Source organism: Salminus brasiliensis, chromosome 1, assembly GCF_030463535.1.
Source record: "Salminus brasiliensis chromosome 1, fSalBra1.hap2, whole genome shotgun sequence".
In the NCBI taxonomy this organism is placed as follows: domain Eukaryota; kingdom Metazoa; phylum Chordata; class Actinopteri; order Characiformes; family Bryconidae; genus Salminus; species Salminus brasiliensis.
Genome location: NC_132878.1, coordinates 55,492,241 through 55,514,828, shown reverse-complemented (window position 1 = coordinate 55,514,828; position 22,588 = coordinate 55,492,241). Strand labels below are relative to the sequence as shown.

The window sequence follows — 22,588 nt, the reverse complement described above, 5'->3', positions numbered from 1 at the left end:
TAGTTTCGATAGTCTTGTGCCACCCCTAGAGAAAATCTAAACTACACGGCTAAATTCCCCATCTTTGTAGCATGTTTAGTCAACGCAAGGCATTGTAAGAGCATATAAGAATGACGATCACTTAGAATATTTATTATTGAACTATTTTTACTTCTCAAATTCAGTGCTATAAGACTCAGAATTCAAAAAAACTGATGCCACTCCGAAATTGTAAAAAGTATAGAAAAGTGGAAAGATCATTTAAACAGGCTTTTATTACTGCCATATACAGTAGATTACACCACAGATAGTCATGCATAATACACATTCAGTGGGTGATGAGTGATGCTCGAGAATACGAGATGTGCCTTAACAATGAAGCCAGTGATCAGTACACACTCCACAGCAATGTTTCATGCTCCCATTCTAATGACATAAAAGAGCCTGGCCCATGAGTCACACACAGTTAGCAGACCTTTAGGAGGCATCATGACTCATACTGGAGTACTACTGGAGCTACACCATGACAACAGAGCAGACCACCGCAGTCACAATACCAGAAGTAAAAAAAAAAGGTCAGACTCTTGTCCGGAAAAGGATGACAGAGAGAAAAGGCACAGAGCAGAGGTATAGAGATCACTGACACGTTATAGACAATGGCATGAATCATGCTGACAGGTGGCTGTGATGTTACTTTCGTTTTAGGTGACATGTATAAGATCTGGCAGAATGACATTTGTTAGAAAAAGAGATCGAAGAGATTGTTCCCTCTAGTCTGAATGTTGGTTCTTATCACACACATTACAAAGATTACAAAGGCTACAAACCAGCCATGCTGTCTTCAAACTCAACACTGGTACACTGAATATGTACACACTACTTAAATAACTACTTAGTTCACTCACCTTCAGACTTGTTACAGTTCTACCACTAAGTCACTCAACGCTATTTCTCACTAAAGACACTGTCCATGTTTGATTCCTAATGATGAGCCTACAGTTACAAAGCCACTGCATTGCAAACACCACTGCATTGCAAATACCACTGCATTGCTGTTTTTAGACTAAGATTACAAGATTACAAAGATTACAAAGGCTACAAACCAGCCATGCTGTCTTCAAACTATTTCTCACTAAAGACACTATTTCTCACTAAAGACACTGTCCATGTTTGATTCCTAATGATGAGTACTGTTGAACTGTGGGAAAAATGGGGGTGTATTTGTGGGCAGAGGTCGAATGTATGCAAGAAACTGTTCATCTTTTCATGAAAGGCAGCAAAGAACTCACTTCTGCTGCTCTACAGCCCAACGGGGCTTTATTGCCCTCTAATGGACACTTAGCATTGGGCTGGTGGGGTTTTAGGCTCATGTGGGCCTGAATGGAATCAACCTTCACAGCACAACCTTGTTCCAACCTTTAGTGTAAAGTACAAGTACAAAGTACAAACACTTCATTAATGTCCTTGATTTTCCCGATTAGCGTATTACTTTATGCTCAATTGCTCACACACAGCAGCTGAATGCACTAATTAGATGAGGTGTCTGGATAGGTTTGGATATATAGTGTATAATGAATCTCTCAGGACTCTCTTGCAGTGCAATGTAAATTAACACAATATAGTTGCACTTAGAGTTGGGGACATGAAACACACAGTATATAGTTTGGTTAGTTATGGGAGGACAATTACAGGTAAATAATCAATCATTTGATTATCTGTTTCATTTGATGATCGGCTATTTTCTATGTGTTACAAAGATGCAAGTGTAGCCGCATAACAGCGTGTCAAAAAAGAGTACTAAAAGAGTATGAAATCTATTTTAATAGTCAATGTTTTTAACCTCTTTTTAATACTCGAGTGCATTATTATTATGGGTACACAAATATTTTTGGATGCTCCTCACAAATCGATTATCACCTTGTGTGCATACTACCCAGACACTACCGAGGATATCTTACCTACCTACCTCTTCATCAGGCAGAATGTAGTTTCCCACTCTATATATCAAAAGTATCTGGTGGAAACACACCACTGCATTGCTGTTTTTAGACTAAGATTACAAGATTACAAAGATTACAAAGGCTACAAACCAGCCATGCTGTCTTCAAACTATTTCTCACTAAAGACACTATTTCTCACTAAAGACACTGTCCATGTTTGATTCCTAATGATGAGTACTGTTGAACTGTGGGAAAAATGGGGGTGTATTTGTGGGCAGAGGTCGAATGTATGCAAGGAACTGTTCATCTTTTCATGAAAGGCAGCAAAGAGTTTTAATTACTGTTGCACCGATACTGATATTGTATCGATATCAGTGCCGATACTGGCACTTACACACAGTATCGGTCTCTGCCGTAGAGAGAACTGATACCACGAAGCTTACCGATGTACGATTTTCTTTTTTTTACATAGAACATGTGTCTTTACATACTTTGTCATACCACCAACGAGTAAACGCCAGTCATAAATAGTTAATAACATTAAACAGACATTTAATAGAACTTTTACATTTACAGCACTTTTTGTTTCCATGAGGTGTTGAGTTTAAGCAGCTTATTTAAAGGTCACACACTAAATTTAGGACCTTTTTACACAGCGACGTGTATGTGACATTGCTGCATAAGCACTTTTTGCTTTTTACTGCTCAAAAATAGGAATTTAAACACTAATTAAAAGCTGTTTGGTCGAGCTTAGCAAGATTATGCTTCCCTACTTGCACGTGTTTTTGCATTGAGGCAATTTCTATTTTTTCATAGCTCTGAAATGTGCAGTTGCTCAACCAGTGAATGCTGTTCTTTCAATCTTATTAGATCTTATTTGGCATCCCTAGTTTTAATCAAACTGTTTGTTGTCCTACTACATCTTTGATAGCTGGATATTTACTTTTTAACCTACCATCTACATTATAAAGGAATTTTTAGGTGGAGATTTTTGATAACGTGCTTTTGAGAACACTGCATCACGGTGTTAACTTGCGCACAGTTGTTACTAACTAATGTCTGGGTTTACTTTTTTATTACTCAACTAGAAATGTCAAAATGTCCTGCGCTTCGATTTGTAAAAGGATAGAAAAACTACCCTGCCTAATCTGAAGTGTGTGGGTGATTCAGTACCACTGCAGTGTAAAACAACTGTATGTTGGATTTTTCTTTCTAGTTGAAATCCAATTTTGAATCTGTGGATTTGTGATCGGATTGTGGAGCTTTGCAGTTTAAGAATGTCTTGTTTTCGTTAAAGATCTGCTCTGGCTTTCCACTGTATTGTGCTCTCTGTAGACAGAGAATATGTGATCTTTGATACAAGTCTATTTTGGGCAGTACGCATGTGTGCAATGCTCTTCTTGAAGCATTCGATCTGAAACTTTATGGCGCAGCATCTACCTCTGCTGAGCTGTTTTCGCATTCTCGTGTGAACAGTGAGTTTTTTTCAGCATATGTTTTGATGTGATGAGTCGATTAAGACTCCAAGGTTTTTGGGATTTGGCTTTATACAGCTGAAGCAAGACACATCCAGTTATTAGTATACTCAATATATTACACAAAAGGTCTACTTTTGACTACAATTTTTGTAAACTATTGATTTCAGTCAAATGCAATTAAAATACTTTAGTTTTAGCCTCTTACATTGTAATGCCATAGGGATTACTACAAGTTTGAACTCAGTAAAGTCACTTTAGCCAGCATAATTAAATTTTCTTTGCTTTGGATGCTTTCTTGGATATATACAGTGGACTGACTTACAAGTCACAACATCAAATTAGTCTGATTTTGGTTAGCTTTAAGCTTTGGCTTTAAGGCTTTTATTCTCCTTGAACACATGCATTTTAAACACCTGGTTGCGGTGAGAGAAGTCCACAAGGCACAAAATGTTAAAGGCAATAGTTGATTTCATGCCTGAACAGACATTAGTGTATTAGTGTGTATTATTATCTGCACTTCCACTGGCATTCAGCAATCATATTCTTTTTTTGTTGTTGTTAGTCAGAAGCTTAATGGCTTTTTTTTTACACTGGGCTGGATGCATTAACTGAGTAGCAGACGTTTTTACAGGGGAGCGTTTTCTTCACACTAAAATAAGGCCGTATGCAAAAACAAGAATATAAGTTTAAAGAGATGCTCCTAGGCAATTTGCAGAAAAAAGGTGGAGGGGGCTCGGAGTCGAGTAGATTGTTCTTACTTTGATGGTAACACTCCTTGATCATGCGTTTATCTGCACAGGAGACGTTGGTCTTTAACTGCAAGATCGCACAGACCTGCCGTTCACTGCAAGAAAACAATTATACTATTAGAATTTCTAATAGTAATTCTACTTTTTGAGCCATTAAATTAACAACTGATTATTCTACCCAGTAATTAAATGAACTACTGGGTAGAATAGCCTTCTTCTTTCATCCTTCCTCTTGGGAGGAATATCTGTAACACTCTTCTATAGCCTGGCTAGCTTTTTCTGTAAGTAATTTAGATGCATACATTACAACCCACCAAAAGTAGGAGTTTAATAATATAGGTGTGTATTCTGTGGTTAATCCAAGCCCTATATCATACTAGAGTAGTTTTAACTGTGGAGGCACTGTAATTTAAGTGATTACTGGCCAGATCTTTGGTTTTAATCCAATACAAGGCTTAGTTCTTTCAGGCTTGCTAAGTAATAATTCTACAAGGAATTAGCTTATATAAGAGCTCATCCAGTAATAGTCTTATTCATATCAACCTATTGCCATTAGTGTAATACAAAACCTCTTAATAGACAAGAGACATTTTACTAAAATAATACCATCCATTTAATATTGAATTTCAGGACCTATAGTCCTAAATATCCCCCACAATCATCTCTCTGTTAAACAAGAACTTTTTATTATGAGATAGATCTTTCTTTTATTGAAAACTGCCTGCCCAAACTCACGTGATGTCAGGGTAGTCTTTCAGTAGAGTACATATCTCTAGTTCAAGGGCATCAGGATCTTGCACTTTTAGCACTTCTGAAACCTTGGGAAGGATTTCGCACAGCCACATCTTGTCTGATCCCTGTGAGAACAGAGTGATAATCTCTTCAGACAGAAGGTCATGTTGAGAAATAGCTACCTTCTATGTGGGTCAGAAAAATAACATTGGGTCGCATTAAGTAGTTTAGAGAGCTAAACTGAATACAAACTCTGAATTTAAAATAATAGTTTGGGGGAAATGTATTGGTCCACCAAGAAATATTTGACATCTGTAGTTTGACATCTGTGTACAGAGGTTTACAATTGGTAGATGCTAGACAGGCACTATGGGTATTATAGGGGTTACTGGCTTTAAAGGTCTGTTGTGAAGCATACATAAATAATTTTTTAAAGGAGTGATTTATTAAACTTACTCATGTAGACCTTTTCATTTGTCTGTGTGACACAAAGTAGATCTGGATGCAGTCTGAGAGGGATGTTGTTTGGCATGTATTTATGGGGAATTATTACAGTAGGTGACGGTCCAGGTCCAGTGTTCATTAGCAACATTAGACTAGCATTAGTCTAGCCACTTCTGATATCAAACATTTCTTGGCTGATTGATGGTATTTGGGGTCAGTCAAACTATTTCTTTGTCTTTGGTTAGGTAAGCAAAGCAAGGCATTTATTTGTATACATACATTGAAAGTGAATTAAGCATTAGGTATAGGACAGTGTTCTGTTAAACAATCATGGTAGCAGAAATGTCTAAAAAACAAGCATTTATTAGATAAGGGGATTACATACTTCATGTTGTTGTTAATGTGTGTGACTCATACTAACATTTTCAATAAACAGTGTGTTGATTCTGCTGCTGTCCTCACACAGAAGGTGTGCAGCTGCCTCCTGCTCTTCCTTGTGTCTTAGTTTCAGTTTCCTCTTCAGCATCTTTCTCACATATTTAATCATCACCTCAAAATGCAGCTGACCCAACAGCTCCTACATACACACATCAGATCCATACTGGGGTCCGTATTTGCATGTACATCCATATATAGCATTTACAAAAATATCTCCACATCCTTTCTAAGACATACATCAGTCCCTGCTTCATTTTCTACTGGTGATGCTAACCTGTAGACAGGCAGGGTCCAGGTCCTTTAAGGGACTAATCTTCTCAGTTAGTTTATTCTCGAGCTCCTCAATAATCTCACAGTGCTCTGAAAACCAGGCTGCAGTCCACAACATGCTGTAGTTCATCTGTGTAGATACAATAGAAAGAAGGTAACTGAATGATCAGTCTATGCAAAAGTTTGGGTAAACATGGCCAAGAAGGAGTACACACAGCCTCTATAGCTAATTAAACATAATTAACCATTCCCAGCTTTCATTTTCTACAGTATGATATGCTGTTAAGAAATGGCAGTTTAGATAAACAGGAGGCGGTCAAGATGAGGTATGGAATTAAAGTTTGTGTAGCAATGCCTGTACAAACATAGTCTTTACGGTGGAACCTTCCTAGAACTCAACCTTTGAAGTATGCTACATAAACTTGTTTTGGAAATAAGTGCTATGGACTGATGGTGTCAAAATAGGACTCACAATAAGCAAAGGTATGTTTGGAGAAGAAAAAGAATACCCTATCAGCTGTGAATCATGAGAGTGCATCTATCATGTTGCAACGATGGAAGGAATAATGGCTTCCACAAGCCATGCAAATGTCAAGCCACCTGTTACAAGACTGAATTTGAAAAGAAGATGCCTCAAAAAAACACCATGGATTACCTAATGTGACACAAACAAAAGCTTTTGGAATGGCCTGCACCGTGGATCTTACAAAAGCTGTGCATGCAAGACGATCCATGAATATATCAGAACCAGAGACCTTCTGCAAAGAAGAGTGGGAAAATATTCCAACAACAAGTGTTCTAGCTGCTACAAAAAGCATTTGCAAGCTGTGATTTCTGCCAACGGAGGTTTTGCTAAGTCCTGACTCTGTAAAGTGCCCAAACCATTGCAAAGGCCACAATGCTAATCTTGATTTTTACTGTTCAAGATTAGCTGAAAATATTGAATTGCATGTTTAATTTATTATAGAGGCTGTGTACTTCACAGTTTCACAAAATGACACAATTAAGTCATTTGTCCAAGGGTGCAACCACAATTGATGATACCGGAGGACATTTGTGCTCTATTTCAAACATTTGTCTTAAACTTATTTACAAGCTATCTAAACATCTGTAGCAAAAATGGAAAGTAAAAAATAAGTAATTTATTATATAGTTAATAAAACATTGATTGGCCAAGATCACCACAGCAACTTAAAACTTATGCAACTGATGCTTACATAACACATGCTCATAGAACAATTACAATCTACCTTGCAATCTTGTCAAGACAGTCCACATTTTTTCTCAAAATGTTGATTATTGATTACTTCTTACTTAACCAAAAATAATCAGTTCTAAATGTACAACCTTTAATATAAAGTTGTCTAGCTTTATTAAAACACATATCACAAGTGCTTGCAGTAGCATTGAGCAGTTTGCTTAATGCTTGATGTTACTGCAAGCATAGTAAAAGTGAAACCTACTGCCTTTGTGAGCACATTATAGACTAGTTTAGATGTGTTTCTTTTTGGGTACCTTAAGCTCATCATGTATGGGGCCAAGGAAGTATTTGTGGCAGGAGTCTCTGATGTCCGCTGCAGTGGACAGCCAGGCTGTTTTTGTGCTTTCTGAAAGATCAGGTCTGTTCTTTATGTATTCCCTGTGGATACAGTGTCATTGCACATTACAGGAGGGGAGTCTAATGGATAAGAGCTTAATATCTGGAATATCTTTTCTTGTTTTGAACTACTGTTATGCAAAGAACTACTTCAAATGATGACTTCAAAGAGCCCATAACCTACATTGTTCTTGTGTACTTGTGTCCACTGGTGGGCGGGGCTAAACCGCTGCAGCGGCAATATGTAAATGTGTTTTCAAATGTTTTACAAAGACAATGAATTCAAAATGTTTTTTTGCAGCTTAGTTTCCATGCATTGAGATTTATTTATATAACTAAACAGATAGTGTGAGATAAGGAAGAACTATGGATAATATGACAGCAAGCCATAAGTTATGAGAAAACAGATTGAAAGACACATGGTCAGTGTTAATAAACAGGGCATCTTAATACATGGGAATGAGATGGGTTAGGTGGATTGTGCCAAATATGGGTGAGTTTATCCAATGGGAGAGCCTGCTCCAGAGCAGACAGAAGGCAGCACCCAACCATGAACGTAATAGCACCAGAATCGATCAGACAGTTGGGGGCAACTCATTCAAGCTAGCATTTTACACTTTACCCAACAGTTATTGTAACATTTCAGAATTTGTCTTTGACAAAAGGTGCATTGCAGCAGTTACTTCTGGACTGAACTGCAGTGATCATGAATGAAAAATTGCCTTACCTTAATTTATAGATACTAAACAGATTAGCTTTCAGGATTTCAGTGATGTCTTTCTGGCTTTTGAGAAGTTCTTCTATGGAATTCTTGTAACTAACAAAAAGGAAACAATAATACAATATATATGAATTCTTTTTAAAAACAAGTAACAAAAAAAAAGTTATAAAACACACCCTAAACTAGTTACTGTAGTGCGTGGAATGTTATTGTGCACAAATAACATTAAAAGCAATTGTACAAATGCACACATTTTCGTAATGAGTCATGTTAACATTTCTCCTCGCAATAGTGGGTTACATGATACACTGCAATAATTGCAATCCATCTCAATATATTGTTTTTATGAAAATGAAAGTACTGTTCAAAGTACTATTCACGAATGTTATATATTATATGGACTAAATATGGACTAAATATTTTTGACATGTATTTAAGTTAAATTAAATTTTTAATATTTTAAGTAGGGTGATTGGAGCTGCTATATAAGAAATTATCCATATAAATATTGTCATTATACTGTCATTATTGCAGTGTACGTATGTTCCATCAAGTATAATTAACAACTGAGAAAAAATACTATTATAAACTATTATATACTATTACTATTAATAGTATTACTATTAATACTATTATACTATTTTGTATGTTTTTATTAGTTTTGTATTGTTTTTGAATTCAAGTCTCTCATTATTAGCATTGTACAACTTCTTTTTGTTTTCTGTGGTCTGTTTGTTTTGTTTCTGTGCTCTGATCATATGAATGTAGTTTTGAGTAAAATACCTTGCCAGGAAGTCAGGCAGTAGAAACAAAATCCTCTGAGCTTTACTCTTGTTACTCAAAAGAGCTGTGGCCTGTTTATTGGCACTGTCAACAAGCTACAAAAAAAGACAGTTTTATACATCAGTGTGGGTCCGAACATGATTAAAATATAGATATAGCATTGTGCAAATTAAAAAACTAGCTGGAAAAAAAATATTTACAGATAAAATAAAACATGAATTCACTTAATTTTAACATACGTTACTATTCAAAATATTGGAATCACTTGTCATTCTAATTGTCATGTCATGTCCAGTTTTTGCCCCTCTGTTCTGTGTCTCTTGGTTTTTGTGCTATGTGCTCTTCAGCATATAGCTTTGTTTTGTTTGTGTATTTGTCTCCTCCCTTGTCCCTAGCTCCAATTTGTCATTAGTGTTCCCACCTGTGTCTCCTTCTCGTTATCTCTGTGTATATATAGACCCTTTGTTTCAGTGTTTCTTGTCTGGCCTTTTAGGGGGTGGGGGGTGTCCGAGTTAGTGGCCTATGAGGTACTTTGGATAATAACTAATTATAACTTCATTGTGGATGCTGTACAGCTTTCCCATTTTAGAATCTTTTATTATACTTGGAATATAGCACAGGTCAAAAACATGTGCATCCTTGTATACACTATGCATTCTAATTAGTTTTATATATATTATTAAAACCATAGATTCTGAACTTTAGTGTACCAATGGGACACTGCAAACCTCACAGTGCTAAAGAGAGTCAATTAATCTGTCCTGTTGCTCATACGTTTATAGTATCCAAGGCAAGAGTGCAGTAGTATTCGTCAGTGAGTTGAGGGTTTTCTCCAATCTGCCAGCTTTGCTCTTCAAATTTAAGAACATTGGACAACCATGTCTTAACTTCACCCTAAATATAGAAAAAAAAAATCATCTTGATTATAAACATTAATAAAAGTGGGAGATATATATATCCCTTTGCACTGACACACATTTCATTCATATAATATAACTTTGGGCCGATGCATTGCATTACCTCTTTATGAAGTAGATACTGTTCCTCCAGTAAATTAAGATCTTCATCAGGCAACAACGGATCTAGTGCTTCACTATTGATGTCTGACTCCAGCTCTTCGTGATGCAACACATTACTAAAAAACCATTGTCAAACAAGTTAAACTGTGCTGGTAACTTATTCATGTACAGCACAACATTACATCTTTTCAAAGTAGTTTTCTTACTTTGAATAACTGCTAATTTGTTCCAGTATGAAGATGCAGTCCTCTATGGGGATGCTGGATCGAGGCAGTTGTCTAAGCTTTGTAGAAAAAGCCTGATGGTACAGCTGAGCATACATGTGGCATATTTGAAACTCCGGTGGATAACAACCCTGCACATCTCTGACCACTTGAAACAGGTCATTTTGAATAAGTCTGTTCATTTGGTTGACCTCTGTCTTCAGGCTGTCTAACTCGTTTCCCTCCTCATCAGCCTGCTGTATCCGCTGCAATAAAACTTTCTGAAGCCAGGTATCATGCCACTCTCGACACTTCATGGGCCTCCAGCTTGGGCGTTCATTTTTTGCTACCTCCTCCCATAGCCGATCTCTCTCCTCCTCCTGAATTATGGCAGTCACAGCACTTTTCAACGTCATCTGATTCTTCTTGTTAAATGAGTTGCGGACAGCCATCACCACACGCGTTATCAGGATGTCATAGTCATTTTTCAGTTGATCCTCCTCTTCCTCTGTGTGCACCCCCTGCTCATCTGCTGATGCTGAGCTAAAGAGTTGCTCTTCCCGTGCTAAAAGCTGCTGGCCAGCTTCTGCCAGGAGATTCTGTTCTAGATTCTGGTTGAAATTCAAGACCACTGCAACCTCTGGAAGAATGCAACATTAAAAGGCGTGAATTCTTAAGCATATGCCTCATTTATTTTTCTTGTGGTTGACCATAGGGGAAGCCTTTACAACTAGAGTAGGTCTTCTAAGTGTTCTTAAACATCTCTGTGCAAATATTACCCCCAAGATAAGGTCCAGATTTTACATTTTAAAAAAGGCACATACAGTATCTGACTGATACTGATCTTTAGGGTTTACCCACAGTATTTTTGAACACTAAATTGCTTCCCTTTTAACACACAAATATGGAAGCACACAAATTCTTACGTTTAACAGTGCGGCTGCTGTTCATTTTTTATGCAGATATATTTTAATCTGTAATCTACGAAGATTTAACTTTTTATACACCAATTCTCTTTATTGTTCAATCCACAGCAAACTGACTACACTTCTAGTGCAACATCCAACTTCACAAATTTCTATGTGACTGTCAGTAAATTCTACTCTGGAAGTTAAAATACCTTACCTGGTAGAGTTTCAGGAGTTGAAGCACGAGCAAGCAGTTGGAAGATTTGTTTAACGTTTTTCTTCTTTGGAGGTCCTCTCATTTCTTCAGCCATCACTGTACAACTGGGGCCCCCAACAGCTCTGGATGCTTTGTTATCTTCTAATAAAGAACAAAAAATAAAAAAAATGCATATGGTGCATGAGGTACTGGTAAAGGCAGTAGAGCATGCTTTTGTTAATCTAACCTATTTTTTTTTTTTGCTTTACATCGTTTCATTTAACGTATTTATATAAATGGGGTTAAATAAAATCATTGCTTATTACCAAATGTAAAGCACTGAAGTTTTAATTTGTTTAAGGTCCTCAAAAGAAGATTCAAAAAAGAAAACCATTTGAGATTGGTTGCTGCAATGAACAGGCAGGACATTGTGTGGACTGTACACATAAAAGGTGCACGTATTTGTCACTGTACAGTGTACAGCGAAATGTGTCCTCCGCATTTAACCCATCTGGTAGTGAACACACACTCACATGTGTTAGGGGCAGTGAGTACAGACACACACCCAGAGCGGTGGGCAGCCAACTCCAGCGCCCGGGGAGCAGAGAGGGTAAAGGGCCTTGCTCAAGGGCCCAACAGTGGCAGCTTGCCGAGCCCGGGAATCGAACCCACAACCCTGTTATCGACAGCCCAGCGCTCTAACCGCTGAGCCACCACTGCCCATTGTAGGAATCTCAATAAATAGAATTATTTTTATAGTTACAAAAGGCCAAAAGTACATCAAGTATTTTAACCATTTTTATACTTTTAAGTAAATGGGCATGTAAGATACTGGGGAACATTAATCCCATATTTAAATGTCTGGGTGACGATAAATCTTTATACATAAAGAATACACCTTTTGTACAAACACATAAAAAAAGTAAAACAAGCATCCTGTTTTGGAGACAGGAAAATAGGGAAGTTCACATCAAGTATGTACATATACAAAAAGTAAGAAGGAGCATTCAATGGACAAACCAAAAAAAAAAAAATAGCCAAATCATCTTACAACAAATTACTAAAGTGTCAAAGCTACCTCTGCCCTACTACCATGCTTCCTTAACAATAAGCAGTGGATGAATTCTAACACTAATTTGAAATGACACCACTCACATGGCCTTCTTGCATCTATGCAGTTATTAAATAGAGAGGCAGATGACGGACACGCAAATCTACCAGTTAGATACACAGAGTATCTCAACCTGTCTTCATAGCCTTCATAGTCACGTACTATCTGTCAATGAGAGGCAATCAGAAGTATGGCTGTATAGATTCAGGAAATGTTCGAACCTTAATTCTGCGCTGTAATATCACAAAGATAGTAATAAAAACACTGAGAAACAACACATTTGATGTGCGGGTGGGTTCGTAGACTCCAGAGAGTAAAGGAAAAAGCCAGGTTACACAACTTGAACTGTGGGATGCTGGACGATATGTCTTATTGGGGTCTCCTATTCACCTTTCTCACAGTTTCCACCTTGGCAAAAGCAGACATTATATATATCTATATCTATATATCTATATCTATATCTATATCTATATATAAATATATATATATATATATATATATATATATATATATAGTAAGCTTTACCTGGTGGGGTGTCATGACCTCCAGAGTGTTTTGAATTCTTCAAGAAACGTGTTATTTGTTTCTTTAGTCGACGTTTTGGAGAAGCCGCTTCTGGATCACTAAGAGATTCCACAATTTGTTCAGTGGTCACTGAGCGACTGGATTCCCCAGCTTCCCGAGACTTCCCGAGTTTCTTATCCTCTGATGGGAAAGGGACAAAAAGAAAAGCTGGGTGGAAATACCTGCGGTCATAGTCAGTCTTATTGCTATACCTTACCAATAGACAGGTGTAACCATGATCCAGCATGGTTTCTCTGATGTTATGTTTCACCATGGGCCACCATGGGACCTCAGATCCCCTGCCTATGTAATGAATTCTCTATATAGAGAGGATAACAATCGATGCAGTGGTTACATCTAGTATTTAGTCTACTCAGGGATACAATCTTGCACAGCGATCCTGATAATTTTAGTCCAGATCACAGCTATATATTTCACAGTGGAAGACTGTTCAGCTTTGTAACAGTTTCCACCTTGGCAAAGTACATATTATTCTATATATATATAGTAAGCTTTACCTGGTGGGGTGTCAGAACCTCTTGAGTGTTTCGAATTCTTCAAGAAACGTGTTATTTGTTTCTTGAGTCGACGTTTCGGAGAATCGTGTTCTGGATCGCTGAGGGATTCCACAATTTGTTCAGTGGTCACTGAGTGACTGGACTCACCGGCTTCCCTAGACAGTTTCTTATCCTCTGATAAAAGGGACAAAAAGAAAAGTTACAATGGTACATCTTTCTACAAAAGTGCATTTGTGTGCAGGTTTGTAAGCTTTACCTGGTGGGGTGTCATGACCTCTTGAATGTTTAGGATTCTTCAAGAAACGTGTTACTTGTTTCTTGAGTCGACGTTTTGGAGAAGCCGCTTCTGGATCACTAAGAGATTCCACAATTTGATCAGTGGTCACTGAGTGACTGGATTCACCAGCTTCCCGAGACAGTTTCTTATCCTCTGATAAAAGGGACAAAAAGAAAAGCTGCATTTTTGTGAATGTTCATTGGTTAACTTCTTCAAGTACAATATGTGTGGTACTGTGGTACAGCCAATGTGGAGTAGCAAGGTTAAAACCCGATAAAGCCATTCTTAAATGGTAACTGCTGAATATGGTAATAAGAACATTCTACAAACCCTATGTTCTGCTTCCCATCATCTAAATATGGAAAAGTGGATGCCCAGAAGGTCTGATAGAAAGCCATTTCAGGTTATGACGGGTGCTGCTTTACTGTCTTATAACACCAATGTAGTAATTCAATTTAAATATTCAGAGAAAATCTGTCAGGCAAGACCAGAGTTCTCCAACCCTTCTCCTGAGGAGCTACCTTACTGCAGGTTCCAACTACAACTTCAAAAATGTAGCTCTCATCTGTACCTGTGGTCTCCAGTTCACCTACCAACTGTGACACTCCTTCATGGAAATACCTGAGGTCATAGTCAGTCTTATTGCTATCCCTCACCTATGCTCCAATAGATAGGTGTAACCATGATCCAGCATGGTTTCTCAGATGTTACTTCCCACCATGAGCCACACACCACTTCCTGCATTATTCCTCAGATCCCCTGCCTATGTAATGAGGATATATATATAGATCACACTGTGGACTCCTGTTCACCTCTGTCACAGTTCCCACCCTGGCAAAAGCACATATATATATATAAACACTATATAAATATATATAGTAAGCTTTACCTGGTGGGGTGTCAGAACCTCCTGAGTGTTTAAAATTCTTCAATAAACTTGTTATTTGTTTCTTTAGTCGACGTTTCGGAGAACCGTCTTCTGGATCGCTGAGGGATTCCACAATTTGTTCAGTGGTCACTGAGTGACTGGACTCACCGGCTTCCCTAGACAGTTTCTTATCCTCTGATAAAAGGGACAAAAGGAAAAGCTACAATTGTACATCTTTCTACAAAAGTGCATTTGTATGTATGCTTATTGTAAATAATAAAAAAAACCTTGGTGTAAAGACAATCTCATTTTTTTGGCCCAGCATCTGAGAAACATTAATGCCAAAGATGCCCCAAATGTCAGCTTACAGTTGAAACCAGAAGTTTACATACACTATATAAAAAGACACATATGCCTTTTTGACATGTCTGACATGAAATCAGAATAAGCTTTTCCAGTTTTAGGTCCATTAGGATTACCAAAATTATTTCTATTTGTTAAATGCCAGAATAATGAGAGAGGGATTTTTTAAACCAATTTTTATTACTTTCTTCAAATTCAAAAGTTTAAATACACTAGGATTACTATGCCTTTTAACAATTTGGGACAGCCCATATGATGATGTCATGTCTTTAGAAGCTTCTGATAGGTTTATTGGCAACATCTGAGTTAATTAGAGACATACCTGTGGATGTATTTTAAGGCACACCTGAAACACACTGCTTCTTTGTGTAACATCATGGGAAAGTCAAAAGAAATCTGCCAAGATATCAGGAAGAGAATTGTGGACTTGCACAAGTCTGGCTCATCCTTGGGTGAAATATCCAGATCCATCCAGAGGCCATCACAAAGCCCTGATCTCAATCCCACCAGTTCTGTCAGGAGGAATGGGCTAAAATTCCTGCCAACTATTGTGAGAAGCTTGTGGAAGGATATCCAAAATGTTTGACCCAACTCATACAGTTTAAGGGCAATGCAAAACCAAATGCAAATGCAATGTATTTAAATGTTTGACTTTGAACAAAGTAATAAATATTGTGTCTTTTTTATATAGTGTATGTAAACTTCTGGTTCCAACTGTATATCTCCTCAGATGCCCCCTCGCAAGGCAAATCCACCTCCAAAGCTGTAGACTGTGAGTCACCCCCAAAGATATCCTGACAGACCTGGGCACTTTGTTTGTATCTCATTGCCAATCTTTGTAAAATGCTCAAAATCCTCCCCAAAGTGATGGTTTTGTCGAACAGTTCAATCAAACCCTCAAGTGAATAGCTTGTGATAGGCATAACTCAGACCTCCTCTTCCCCTGTGAACTCATTATTGTCAAGTATATGCTCAAGATCTCTAAAAGGCCTTCTCTCACATTACACAAGTCAGCCAAGGGGACTACTGGATGTGGTTCAGTAGGCGTAGAAACAACACCACTCAGCATATAGACATTAAGTGTTTTCAGCGTATGCAAAAATGTACAGATAATGTTCTGCCTTCAGGAACATCTGGATCCTCAACTGGCCCCACCCCATACCAAAAAGGATATCCAAGTCTTTTTGGGGTTGGCGGGCTACTATAGAAGGTTCGTCTCCGGGTTCTCCTCAGTCTCCTCTTCCTAGTAGAGTATTTAAAAACCCTGACTCCACTAAACTGACACATCAGAAACCGAGCTGAGGATGGTGCTGACACAGCGGTTCGGAGGAAAAGAGCCCTCTATTCTATGCATGAGTCATATAATGACCTTTGAACCAGAAGCTCTAGCCATCAAATGAGGCCATCAAGGAGCTCTGCTTCGGCCTTTCATCCCCCACTACAGTGGTTGGCAAAAGCTAAACAGTCTAATGCCTCGAGTCTCGAGAACAACAAAACAGCAAAATATTGCAATGTCATTTTTTTACAACATCATGCAGCCCTACTACAATAGAACAGGCTAGCTGAACATCAGGGCCCGCCAGGACATCATGAACCGCTGCACTGGCCAAGGTGCTGAATGGTACATGTTAGTGATCTTTATAGTAAGCTTTACCTGGTAGGGTGTCAGGATGTCCAGAATCTTTAGAATTCTTGAAGAGGTGTGTTATTTGTTTTTGGAGTTTTCGAGAACCCGATTCTGGATCATTAAGTGATTCTACAGATTGTTCAGTGGTCACCGTGCAACTGGACTCAGCAACTTCTCTAGACAGTTTCTTATCCTCTGAGAAAAAGGGACAAGAAAAGCTACAATGGCACAACTTTCTACAAGAAACGGTATTGGTTAACCTCTCTTTTTTTTGCCAACCTATTTAATATTTTCTGAACCACCACTGACGCAATGCAAGGGCTTGGAGGAAAATGCTAACTGCCAATTCTGCAACTGCTCTGCAACTGGGTTAAAATCTGGGAAGAACTAGCACTGCAATTAACTAAATATAATATGCAAGCAGTGCAATTTGATTGTACTAAAGTGAAATATTTTGTTCTGTAAGGGTCAGTGCTTGGTCCATTACTATTTACTATTATATGCTACCACTGGGTAATAATAGTAATCCATAAGCATGGCATTAACTTCCACTACTTGTTACACACAATATATAACATGTTCAGAATGCAGGAGCTAGAGATAGAAAGATAGAAAATTTGATCATTTATGCCAGCCTTTCATCCCCACAATGCTTACCTGTTAAATTCCACATAGAAAAAACTGTATAAAATCTCTCAAGGTCCTGTAAACTACAAAATGCTTGCCTACTGTAAGTCCCTCCAATTCGGAAAACAATGCATTCTGCATAGTTGTGCATGTGTCTGTTTAGCCTGCATGGACTTTACACCAGTTTCATCCCCTCTCACATTAATACTAAAAAACTGATGGCTTGCTTTTACGTTAGTCATTATTCTTTACACATTGTATAAGTTCTGATCAGTTATTCTAATCCCAGCCTGTTGGAAGAATAGAGCAAGTTTCATGTGATGTGTAGTGTAAAGACTGATATTCCTATTAAGGGATATCAAGAATCAAGAATTGTGGCATTATAGTCATCTAGTAGTTTTTGCTCAGCTTATTGCATTGTAAACTATTTAGTCTATTTAGTTGAATTAATAGCAAAAACAAATGTCTATAGAATTCTGGTTACTGCTCCAATGTCTTAGAAGTATTTGTGGCAGCATCCTACAAAAGACACAAAAAACTTCCATTTCTCTAACTTAACAGTACTGTGAATGCAGAAACGATTATCATGGAAGCTGACCAGCTAAAACAACAGTTCAATACTGCTTTGATTCCCTTCATAACGTCTGTGCTTGTGTATGCGTGTTTGACAATTTACATCTAAAGAAAAACAAACCACATAATCCACATGTTTATCTTTAAAAGCATTACCTGGAAAAGTGTCTGGAGGAGTATCACCATTATGTTTGGACGTGGTAAAGAGATCATTGTTTGAAGAAGCCATTTCAGGGTTGCTTGGGGACTTCACTGTTTGTGCATCCATTGTGCAATTAGGGTACTAGACAATTTCTTACTGTCATTAAAAAAACAAAGAAAAAAAGTGTAAGGTTTTCTCACACAATTACCCACCAGCAGAAACAATAAAGACCTTGTACATAAGCCATGGCCTCACATGCTATGTTGACCAGTGGTGGCCCCCTGCAAAGTTAGCTAAAGTTGATGGCACTCCAAGCAGATGGGACTTGAACATACAACCTCAACACATTAGACATGAGCATATCCACTATTTTTGTGTGAACACACATGGATTTATTTGATGGTACTTAGGATACTGTAAGAAAAAGTTATCAGTATATCATGAAAATAGCTTTCTTATATGTACATTGCTACTAGAAAGTAGGGTTTTTTTTGTATTTCTGCATATATTTGAACTGTAATGTGATCAGCACTTCATCTAATCTCTAAAACTAGATAATGAGAACCCGATTAAACAAATGACATACAATGAGATACAATTAGTTTTTTGGCGTACATGAAAAGCAGTATATTTGGCAAAAAACAAACAATGCATTTCAGCGTAAGAACTTAATCCCAACATTTTTACATGGAAGCGTCAGTATCATGTTTTGGAGCCGCTGTCTCGAGTCCAGGACAGCCTGCCAATACTGATGTTCTTCTGAATTCTGATTTGCATATGAATTTTCCACAGTAGAATGGCATTTTATCTGTGAACTGAAGCTTAACTAGAAGTGGATCATGCAGCAGGACAATGACCTAAATAATGTATATAATGTATATAAATACTCATTTCTCGCAGTATGGATACTATCTAAATGTATAATGCATTTCCTTCCTTGCCATTTCTTTTGATCCATAAATGCTGTGCTAATGCCCCACTAGTGAGGACATCTTCCCAGTGGTGCTGTCTGCCATGCTAAAATGGTAAATGGTAGCAGCTACTTTTTGGTAAATGGCAACAGTTCTAACGAAAGCCTTTTTGTACAGAATACATTTTACATAGGGAGGTGGGGCAATCTAATTGTTAGTGCTGTATCTCAGTGATTTTATTCCAATCTGAATACATCATGTCCATCATGTTTACAGACTGCGCTTCCGCATCAGTGAAGATATTGGTCAAAAAATTCAAACTCCAGGTATTTTACTTCAGATATTAATCCCATGTAATGCCAAAATTATTGGATTAAGAATTTCTGCTAAATCCTCATTTATAAATCATTAATGGTATTCTTCTTTTCTTGAGACAGAACAGCAAGCATAGAATGTATAAACACAGCTGCTCTTAAACTGCAGACTCTCTAAACTGTCAATCAGCAGTAAGTAGCCAGTCTACTAGTGTCTTTCTGTCATTTTAAACCTCTTCAATGTGAAAATACAACATGTACAGATAGTTATTTTGTTTTTATGTAATACGCTTTCCTACTTTCCAAAATTAAAGAAAGATTCTGTCCCAAAACACTAGAAAACATTTTATTAACATTTTAAAGGACACAAAAAGGTATATTCTTGTTGTGATCTTGGATCAGCAAAAAAAAGGAGAGACAAATGTGAGACAGTAATTTTAGCTTTCAGTTTGAAAGTATTTTTTGCTACTGCATTATTGAATTATTGACTTTTATTTTGACATTTGTTTATTTGTTAGTGACTTTTTTTGACATGGACTATTTATGTATTCATATAATGACAATACAATTGAAATGAATTATGACTAAACATTGGCTATTAATCTGTGGTTAATGTGCATCCTGGGGGGGTGGGGGGTGGGGGGCGCATGAATCATTATCACTACTGAATATGGCGTTTATAAAGACATTGAAGTAATATGAAAACATCAACACTCAACTACAGCAAAGGGCTAGATATAACTGCTCACAACAGTGAATCAACACATTTGCGTGATTTTAGGAAGTAAAGGCTGTTACAACAGCTAGATGCTTTAGGGTCCTTGAATGTGTGTTATGATCAAGAGCACAGACAAATCATTGCAAGGAATATTTTTGTCTGTGTCAGTTAAGGTGTGTGTCTACCTGAGGTGTCTTGAAATTGCCCAGTGCGCACTTAGAATGGCTTAAATGTGAAATAGGAAGAACTCCCTCTGTCCCCATCTCTGCCGCTGTGCACTAATAACTGTTCTGTCTTGTTTGTCTGCTTTTAAGATGGTGATGGTGGGGGGGTGTACAGGTGGAGTTAAAGGGCGTGTCCATGTAAACAAAGACAAGTGGTACAGATCACAATTTAACAAAGCACATTTTGATGGCATCATATGACAATGATATTTCATTAGGTTCTAAATATTTGTCCCGGTTTTTTGTTATAGCAAAACAATAAAATATAACACTAATATAGTGTCCAATAGATAAAAACATTAAAATTATTTGGTTTCAGTTTGTTCTGGGACTGAATACATGTAGGTTCATGTATGTTTACAACATAAGGGATAGGGAGAAACATGAATTACTGTAATATTATAATTAATCATTTTTTAAAAATGTTGTTTACTGTTATCTCCTTTATTATTCGTTTTTATTTATTACTTCCCATCTGATACTGCTCCATATGTATGGCATTTCTCAAAAGATGATCGGAAACCTAGCGTATACAACATGAGAAGAACCTAAATCTCCATGGTCTTCATTTCCATGGTCTAATTCTAATGCTTATTCTAATATTTTAATGGTCTATGGGTAAGTTTGTCTTATGTTTGTATGTAATTTCACATTAGGACCAGCCTAGAAAACACATAAAAATATATATCTGTCACACTCACACTTTGATTATCCCAGACACCCAAAACTTGAGGCTTTTCTTACCTTAGTGGAGTGTGTTGGGGGTCTGCAGGAGCTTGATGCTATATAATCCGCAACCGCTCGCGTAAACCACCTGTCACTGCTGCTGCCAGCGCCCGCATGCAAACTGACTGGGCAGTTATTCCCCCTCATGCAAGACCAGGCGCTGTGACTGGAGAAAGAGCTCTAACTCCCAAATTAAAAAAACACATTCACGTTTCAAATACACATTTAAAACCACTGGTCAATTCTGACACCGACAGTATAAAGGGTTTGTAGCGTTTGCCTTAAATAACGCCGAAAATATTGCTTTTTCGGCGCTTTTCCCCTACCACGCATGCGCACGTTCTCACAAGCGGAGGGGGGCGTCTCGCATATGCGCTGGTGATGAAGAGTCGACACCAGAAGAGTCGATTCTCCGCGGTCCCCTTTTGTCCAGCGTAAGAGAGAGTCGAAATGTTGGGATTCGTCGACTCTATCATCTCTGTGTTGGAGGAGGAGGAAAACAGCAGGCTTTCTGAGGAGACGTGTGGAACTGTGAGGTTTGTGGTGATGAGGTTTTGAAGTACCAGCCTCAGCAGTTACTCTGAACCTCTCAAGCTCTAAGCCTCAACCGCTCTCTTCCCAAACACAGGCTACACAAACCTGAGCTCTTCAAGAAGGTTGATGTCAGGGTTTAGCTGCTCCAGCCTTACCACTAAAAGTCACTGAGGAAGTTGCCCAGTTATTTTTTCAGTGTTTTTTTTTTAGGTATGTGTCTGAGTTTGAGGCAAATCCAGTGTACGTGGAATAGTTTTGTGCTGATGCTAAGCAGCCTGACCATCAAGTTCACTTAAAAAACTCCATCCAATCTCCATTTCTGTCGTTTATGACTTAATTTCAACCTGGTTTACATTGTGCAAAATGTCAGAAATGCTTCAAAATGCTTTTAACGTTTACATTATTTATACTGATCTGCAACAGCCTAACTGAGTAAACCATGATGTCTTAAATACATAACTTTTTATTTCATTTACATTATGCCCCCATTAATATCTCTAGCTGCCGCTGCCTTGTTTTCACCAACAAGCTGACTGGCTCTATTTGGCCAACATGTTGAGCGTTATGAGCTATTCCAGTCATTTGTCAAAAAGTGTTTTATCATATTTCTATCTGTCTTTATTCATCTAATTTTGACTAATACTGTTAATAATGGTCGTAATGTAATTTAAAGCAACGCTGCATTTCTTGCTGCTTGGACATGTTTCCCCAGACAAACTGAAAGTGAAAGAATCATGTGGACTGTCTTAGTAAAGTAATATTTTACACAATATCATACACAAATATGACTCTGACTATGGTTATGTAATGTTATACTGTTCTCACAAATGTTAGATGACTATGTAACTTTGCTTCTCCAGAGTTACATATTGCAGTTAGCAGTGCGCCAAGCCCGGGGCAACGATGACTGCGATGCTATTCTCCCTATTACAAGTCAGTGCAGCATCACAATAATACTGAAAGTGTCATTTTATGGTAAAAGTGCTACATATTGTTGCTTTAAAGCTCAATTTTAGTATCATACAATAACTTAT

General features: G+C 37.7%; 1 protein-coding gene across 1 annotated transcript; it reads right to left on the bottom strand.

The window, feature by feature from the left end:
• Positions 1–1,977: 1,977 nt before the first annotated feature.
• LOC140576793 (tumor necrosis factor alpha-induced protein 2-like) lies at positions 1,978–21,256 on the bottom strand. The gene is made up of 18 exons (XM_072696413.1): positions 21,039–21,256; positions 18,142–18,283; positions 16,813–16,980; positions 14,817–14,990; positions 13,907–14,080; positions 13,651–13,824; positions 13,094–13,273; positions 11,479–11,619; positions 10,357–10,993; positions 10,152–10,266; positions 9,906–10,025; positions 9,132–9,226; positions 8,355–8,444; positions 7,546–7,669; positions 6,035–6,160; positions 5,744–5,899; positions 4,882–5,003; positions 1,978–4,241 (listed from the first exon to the last, which is right to left on the bottom strand). Exons 2-18 carry the CDS (start codon positions 18,251–18,253, stop codon positions 3,983–3,985), a joined length of 2,967 nt encoding a protein of 988 aa, XP_072552514.1. The 5' UTR covers positions 18,254–18,283; positions 21,039–21,256; the 3' UTR covers positions 1,978–3,982.
• Between the last annotated feature and the right edge of the window lie 1,332 nt (positions 21,257–22,588).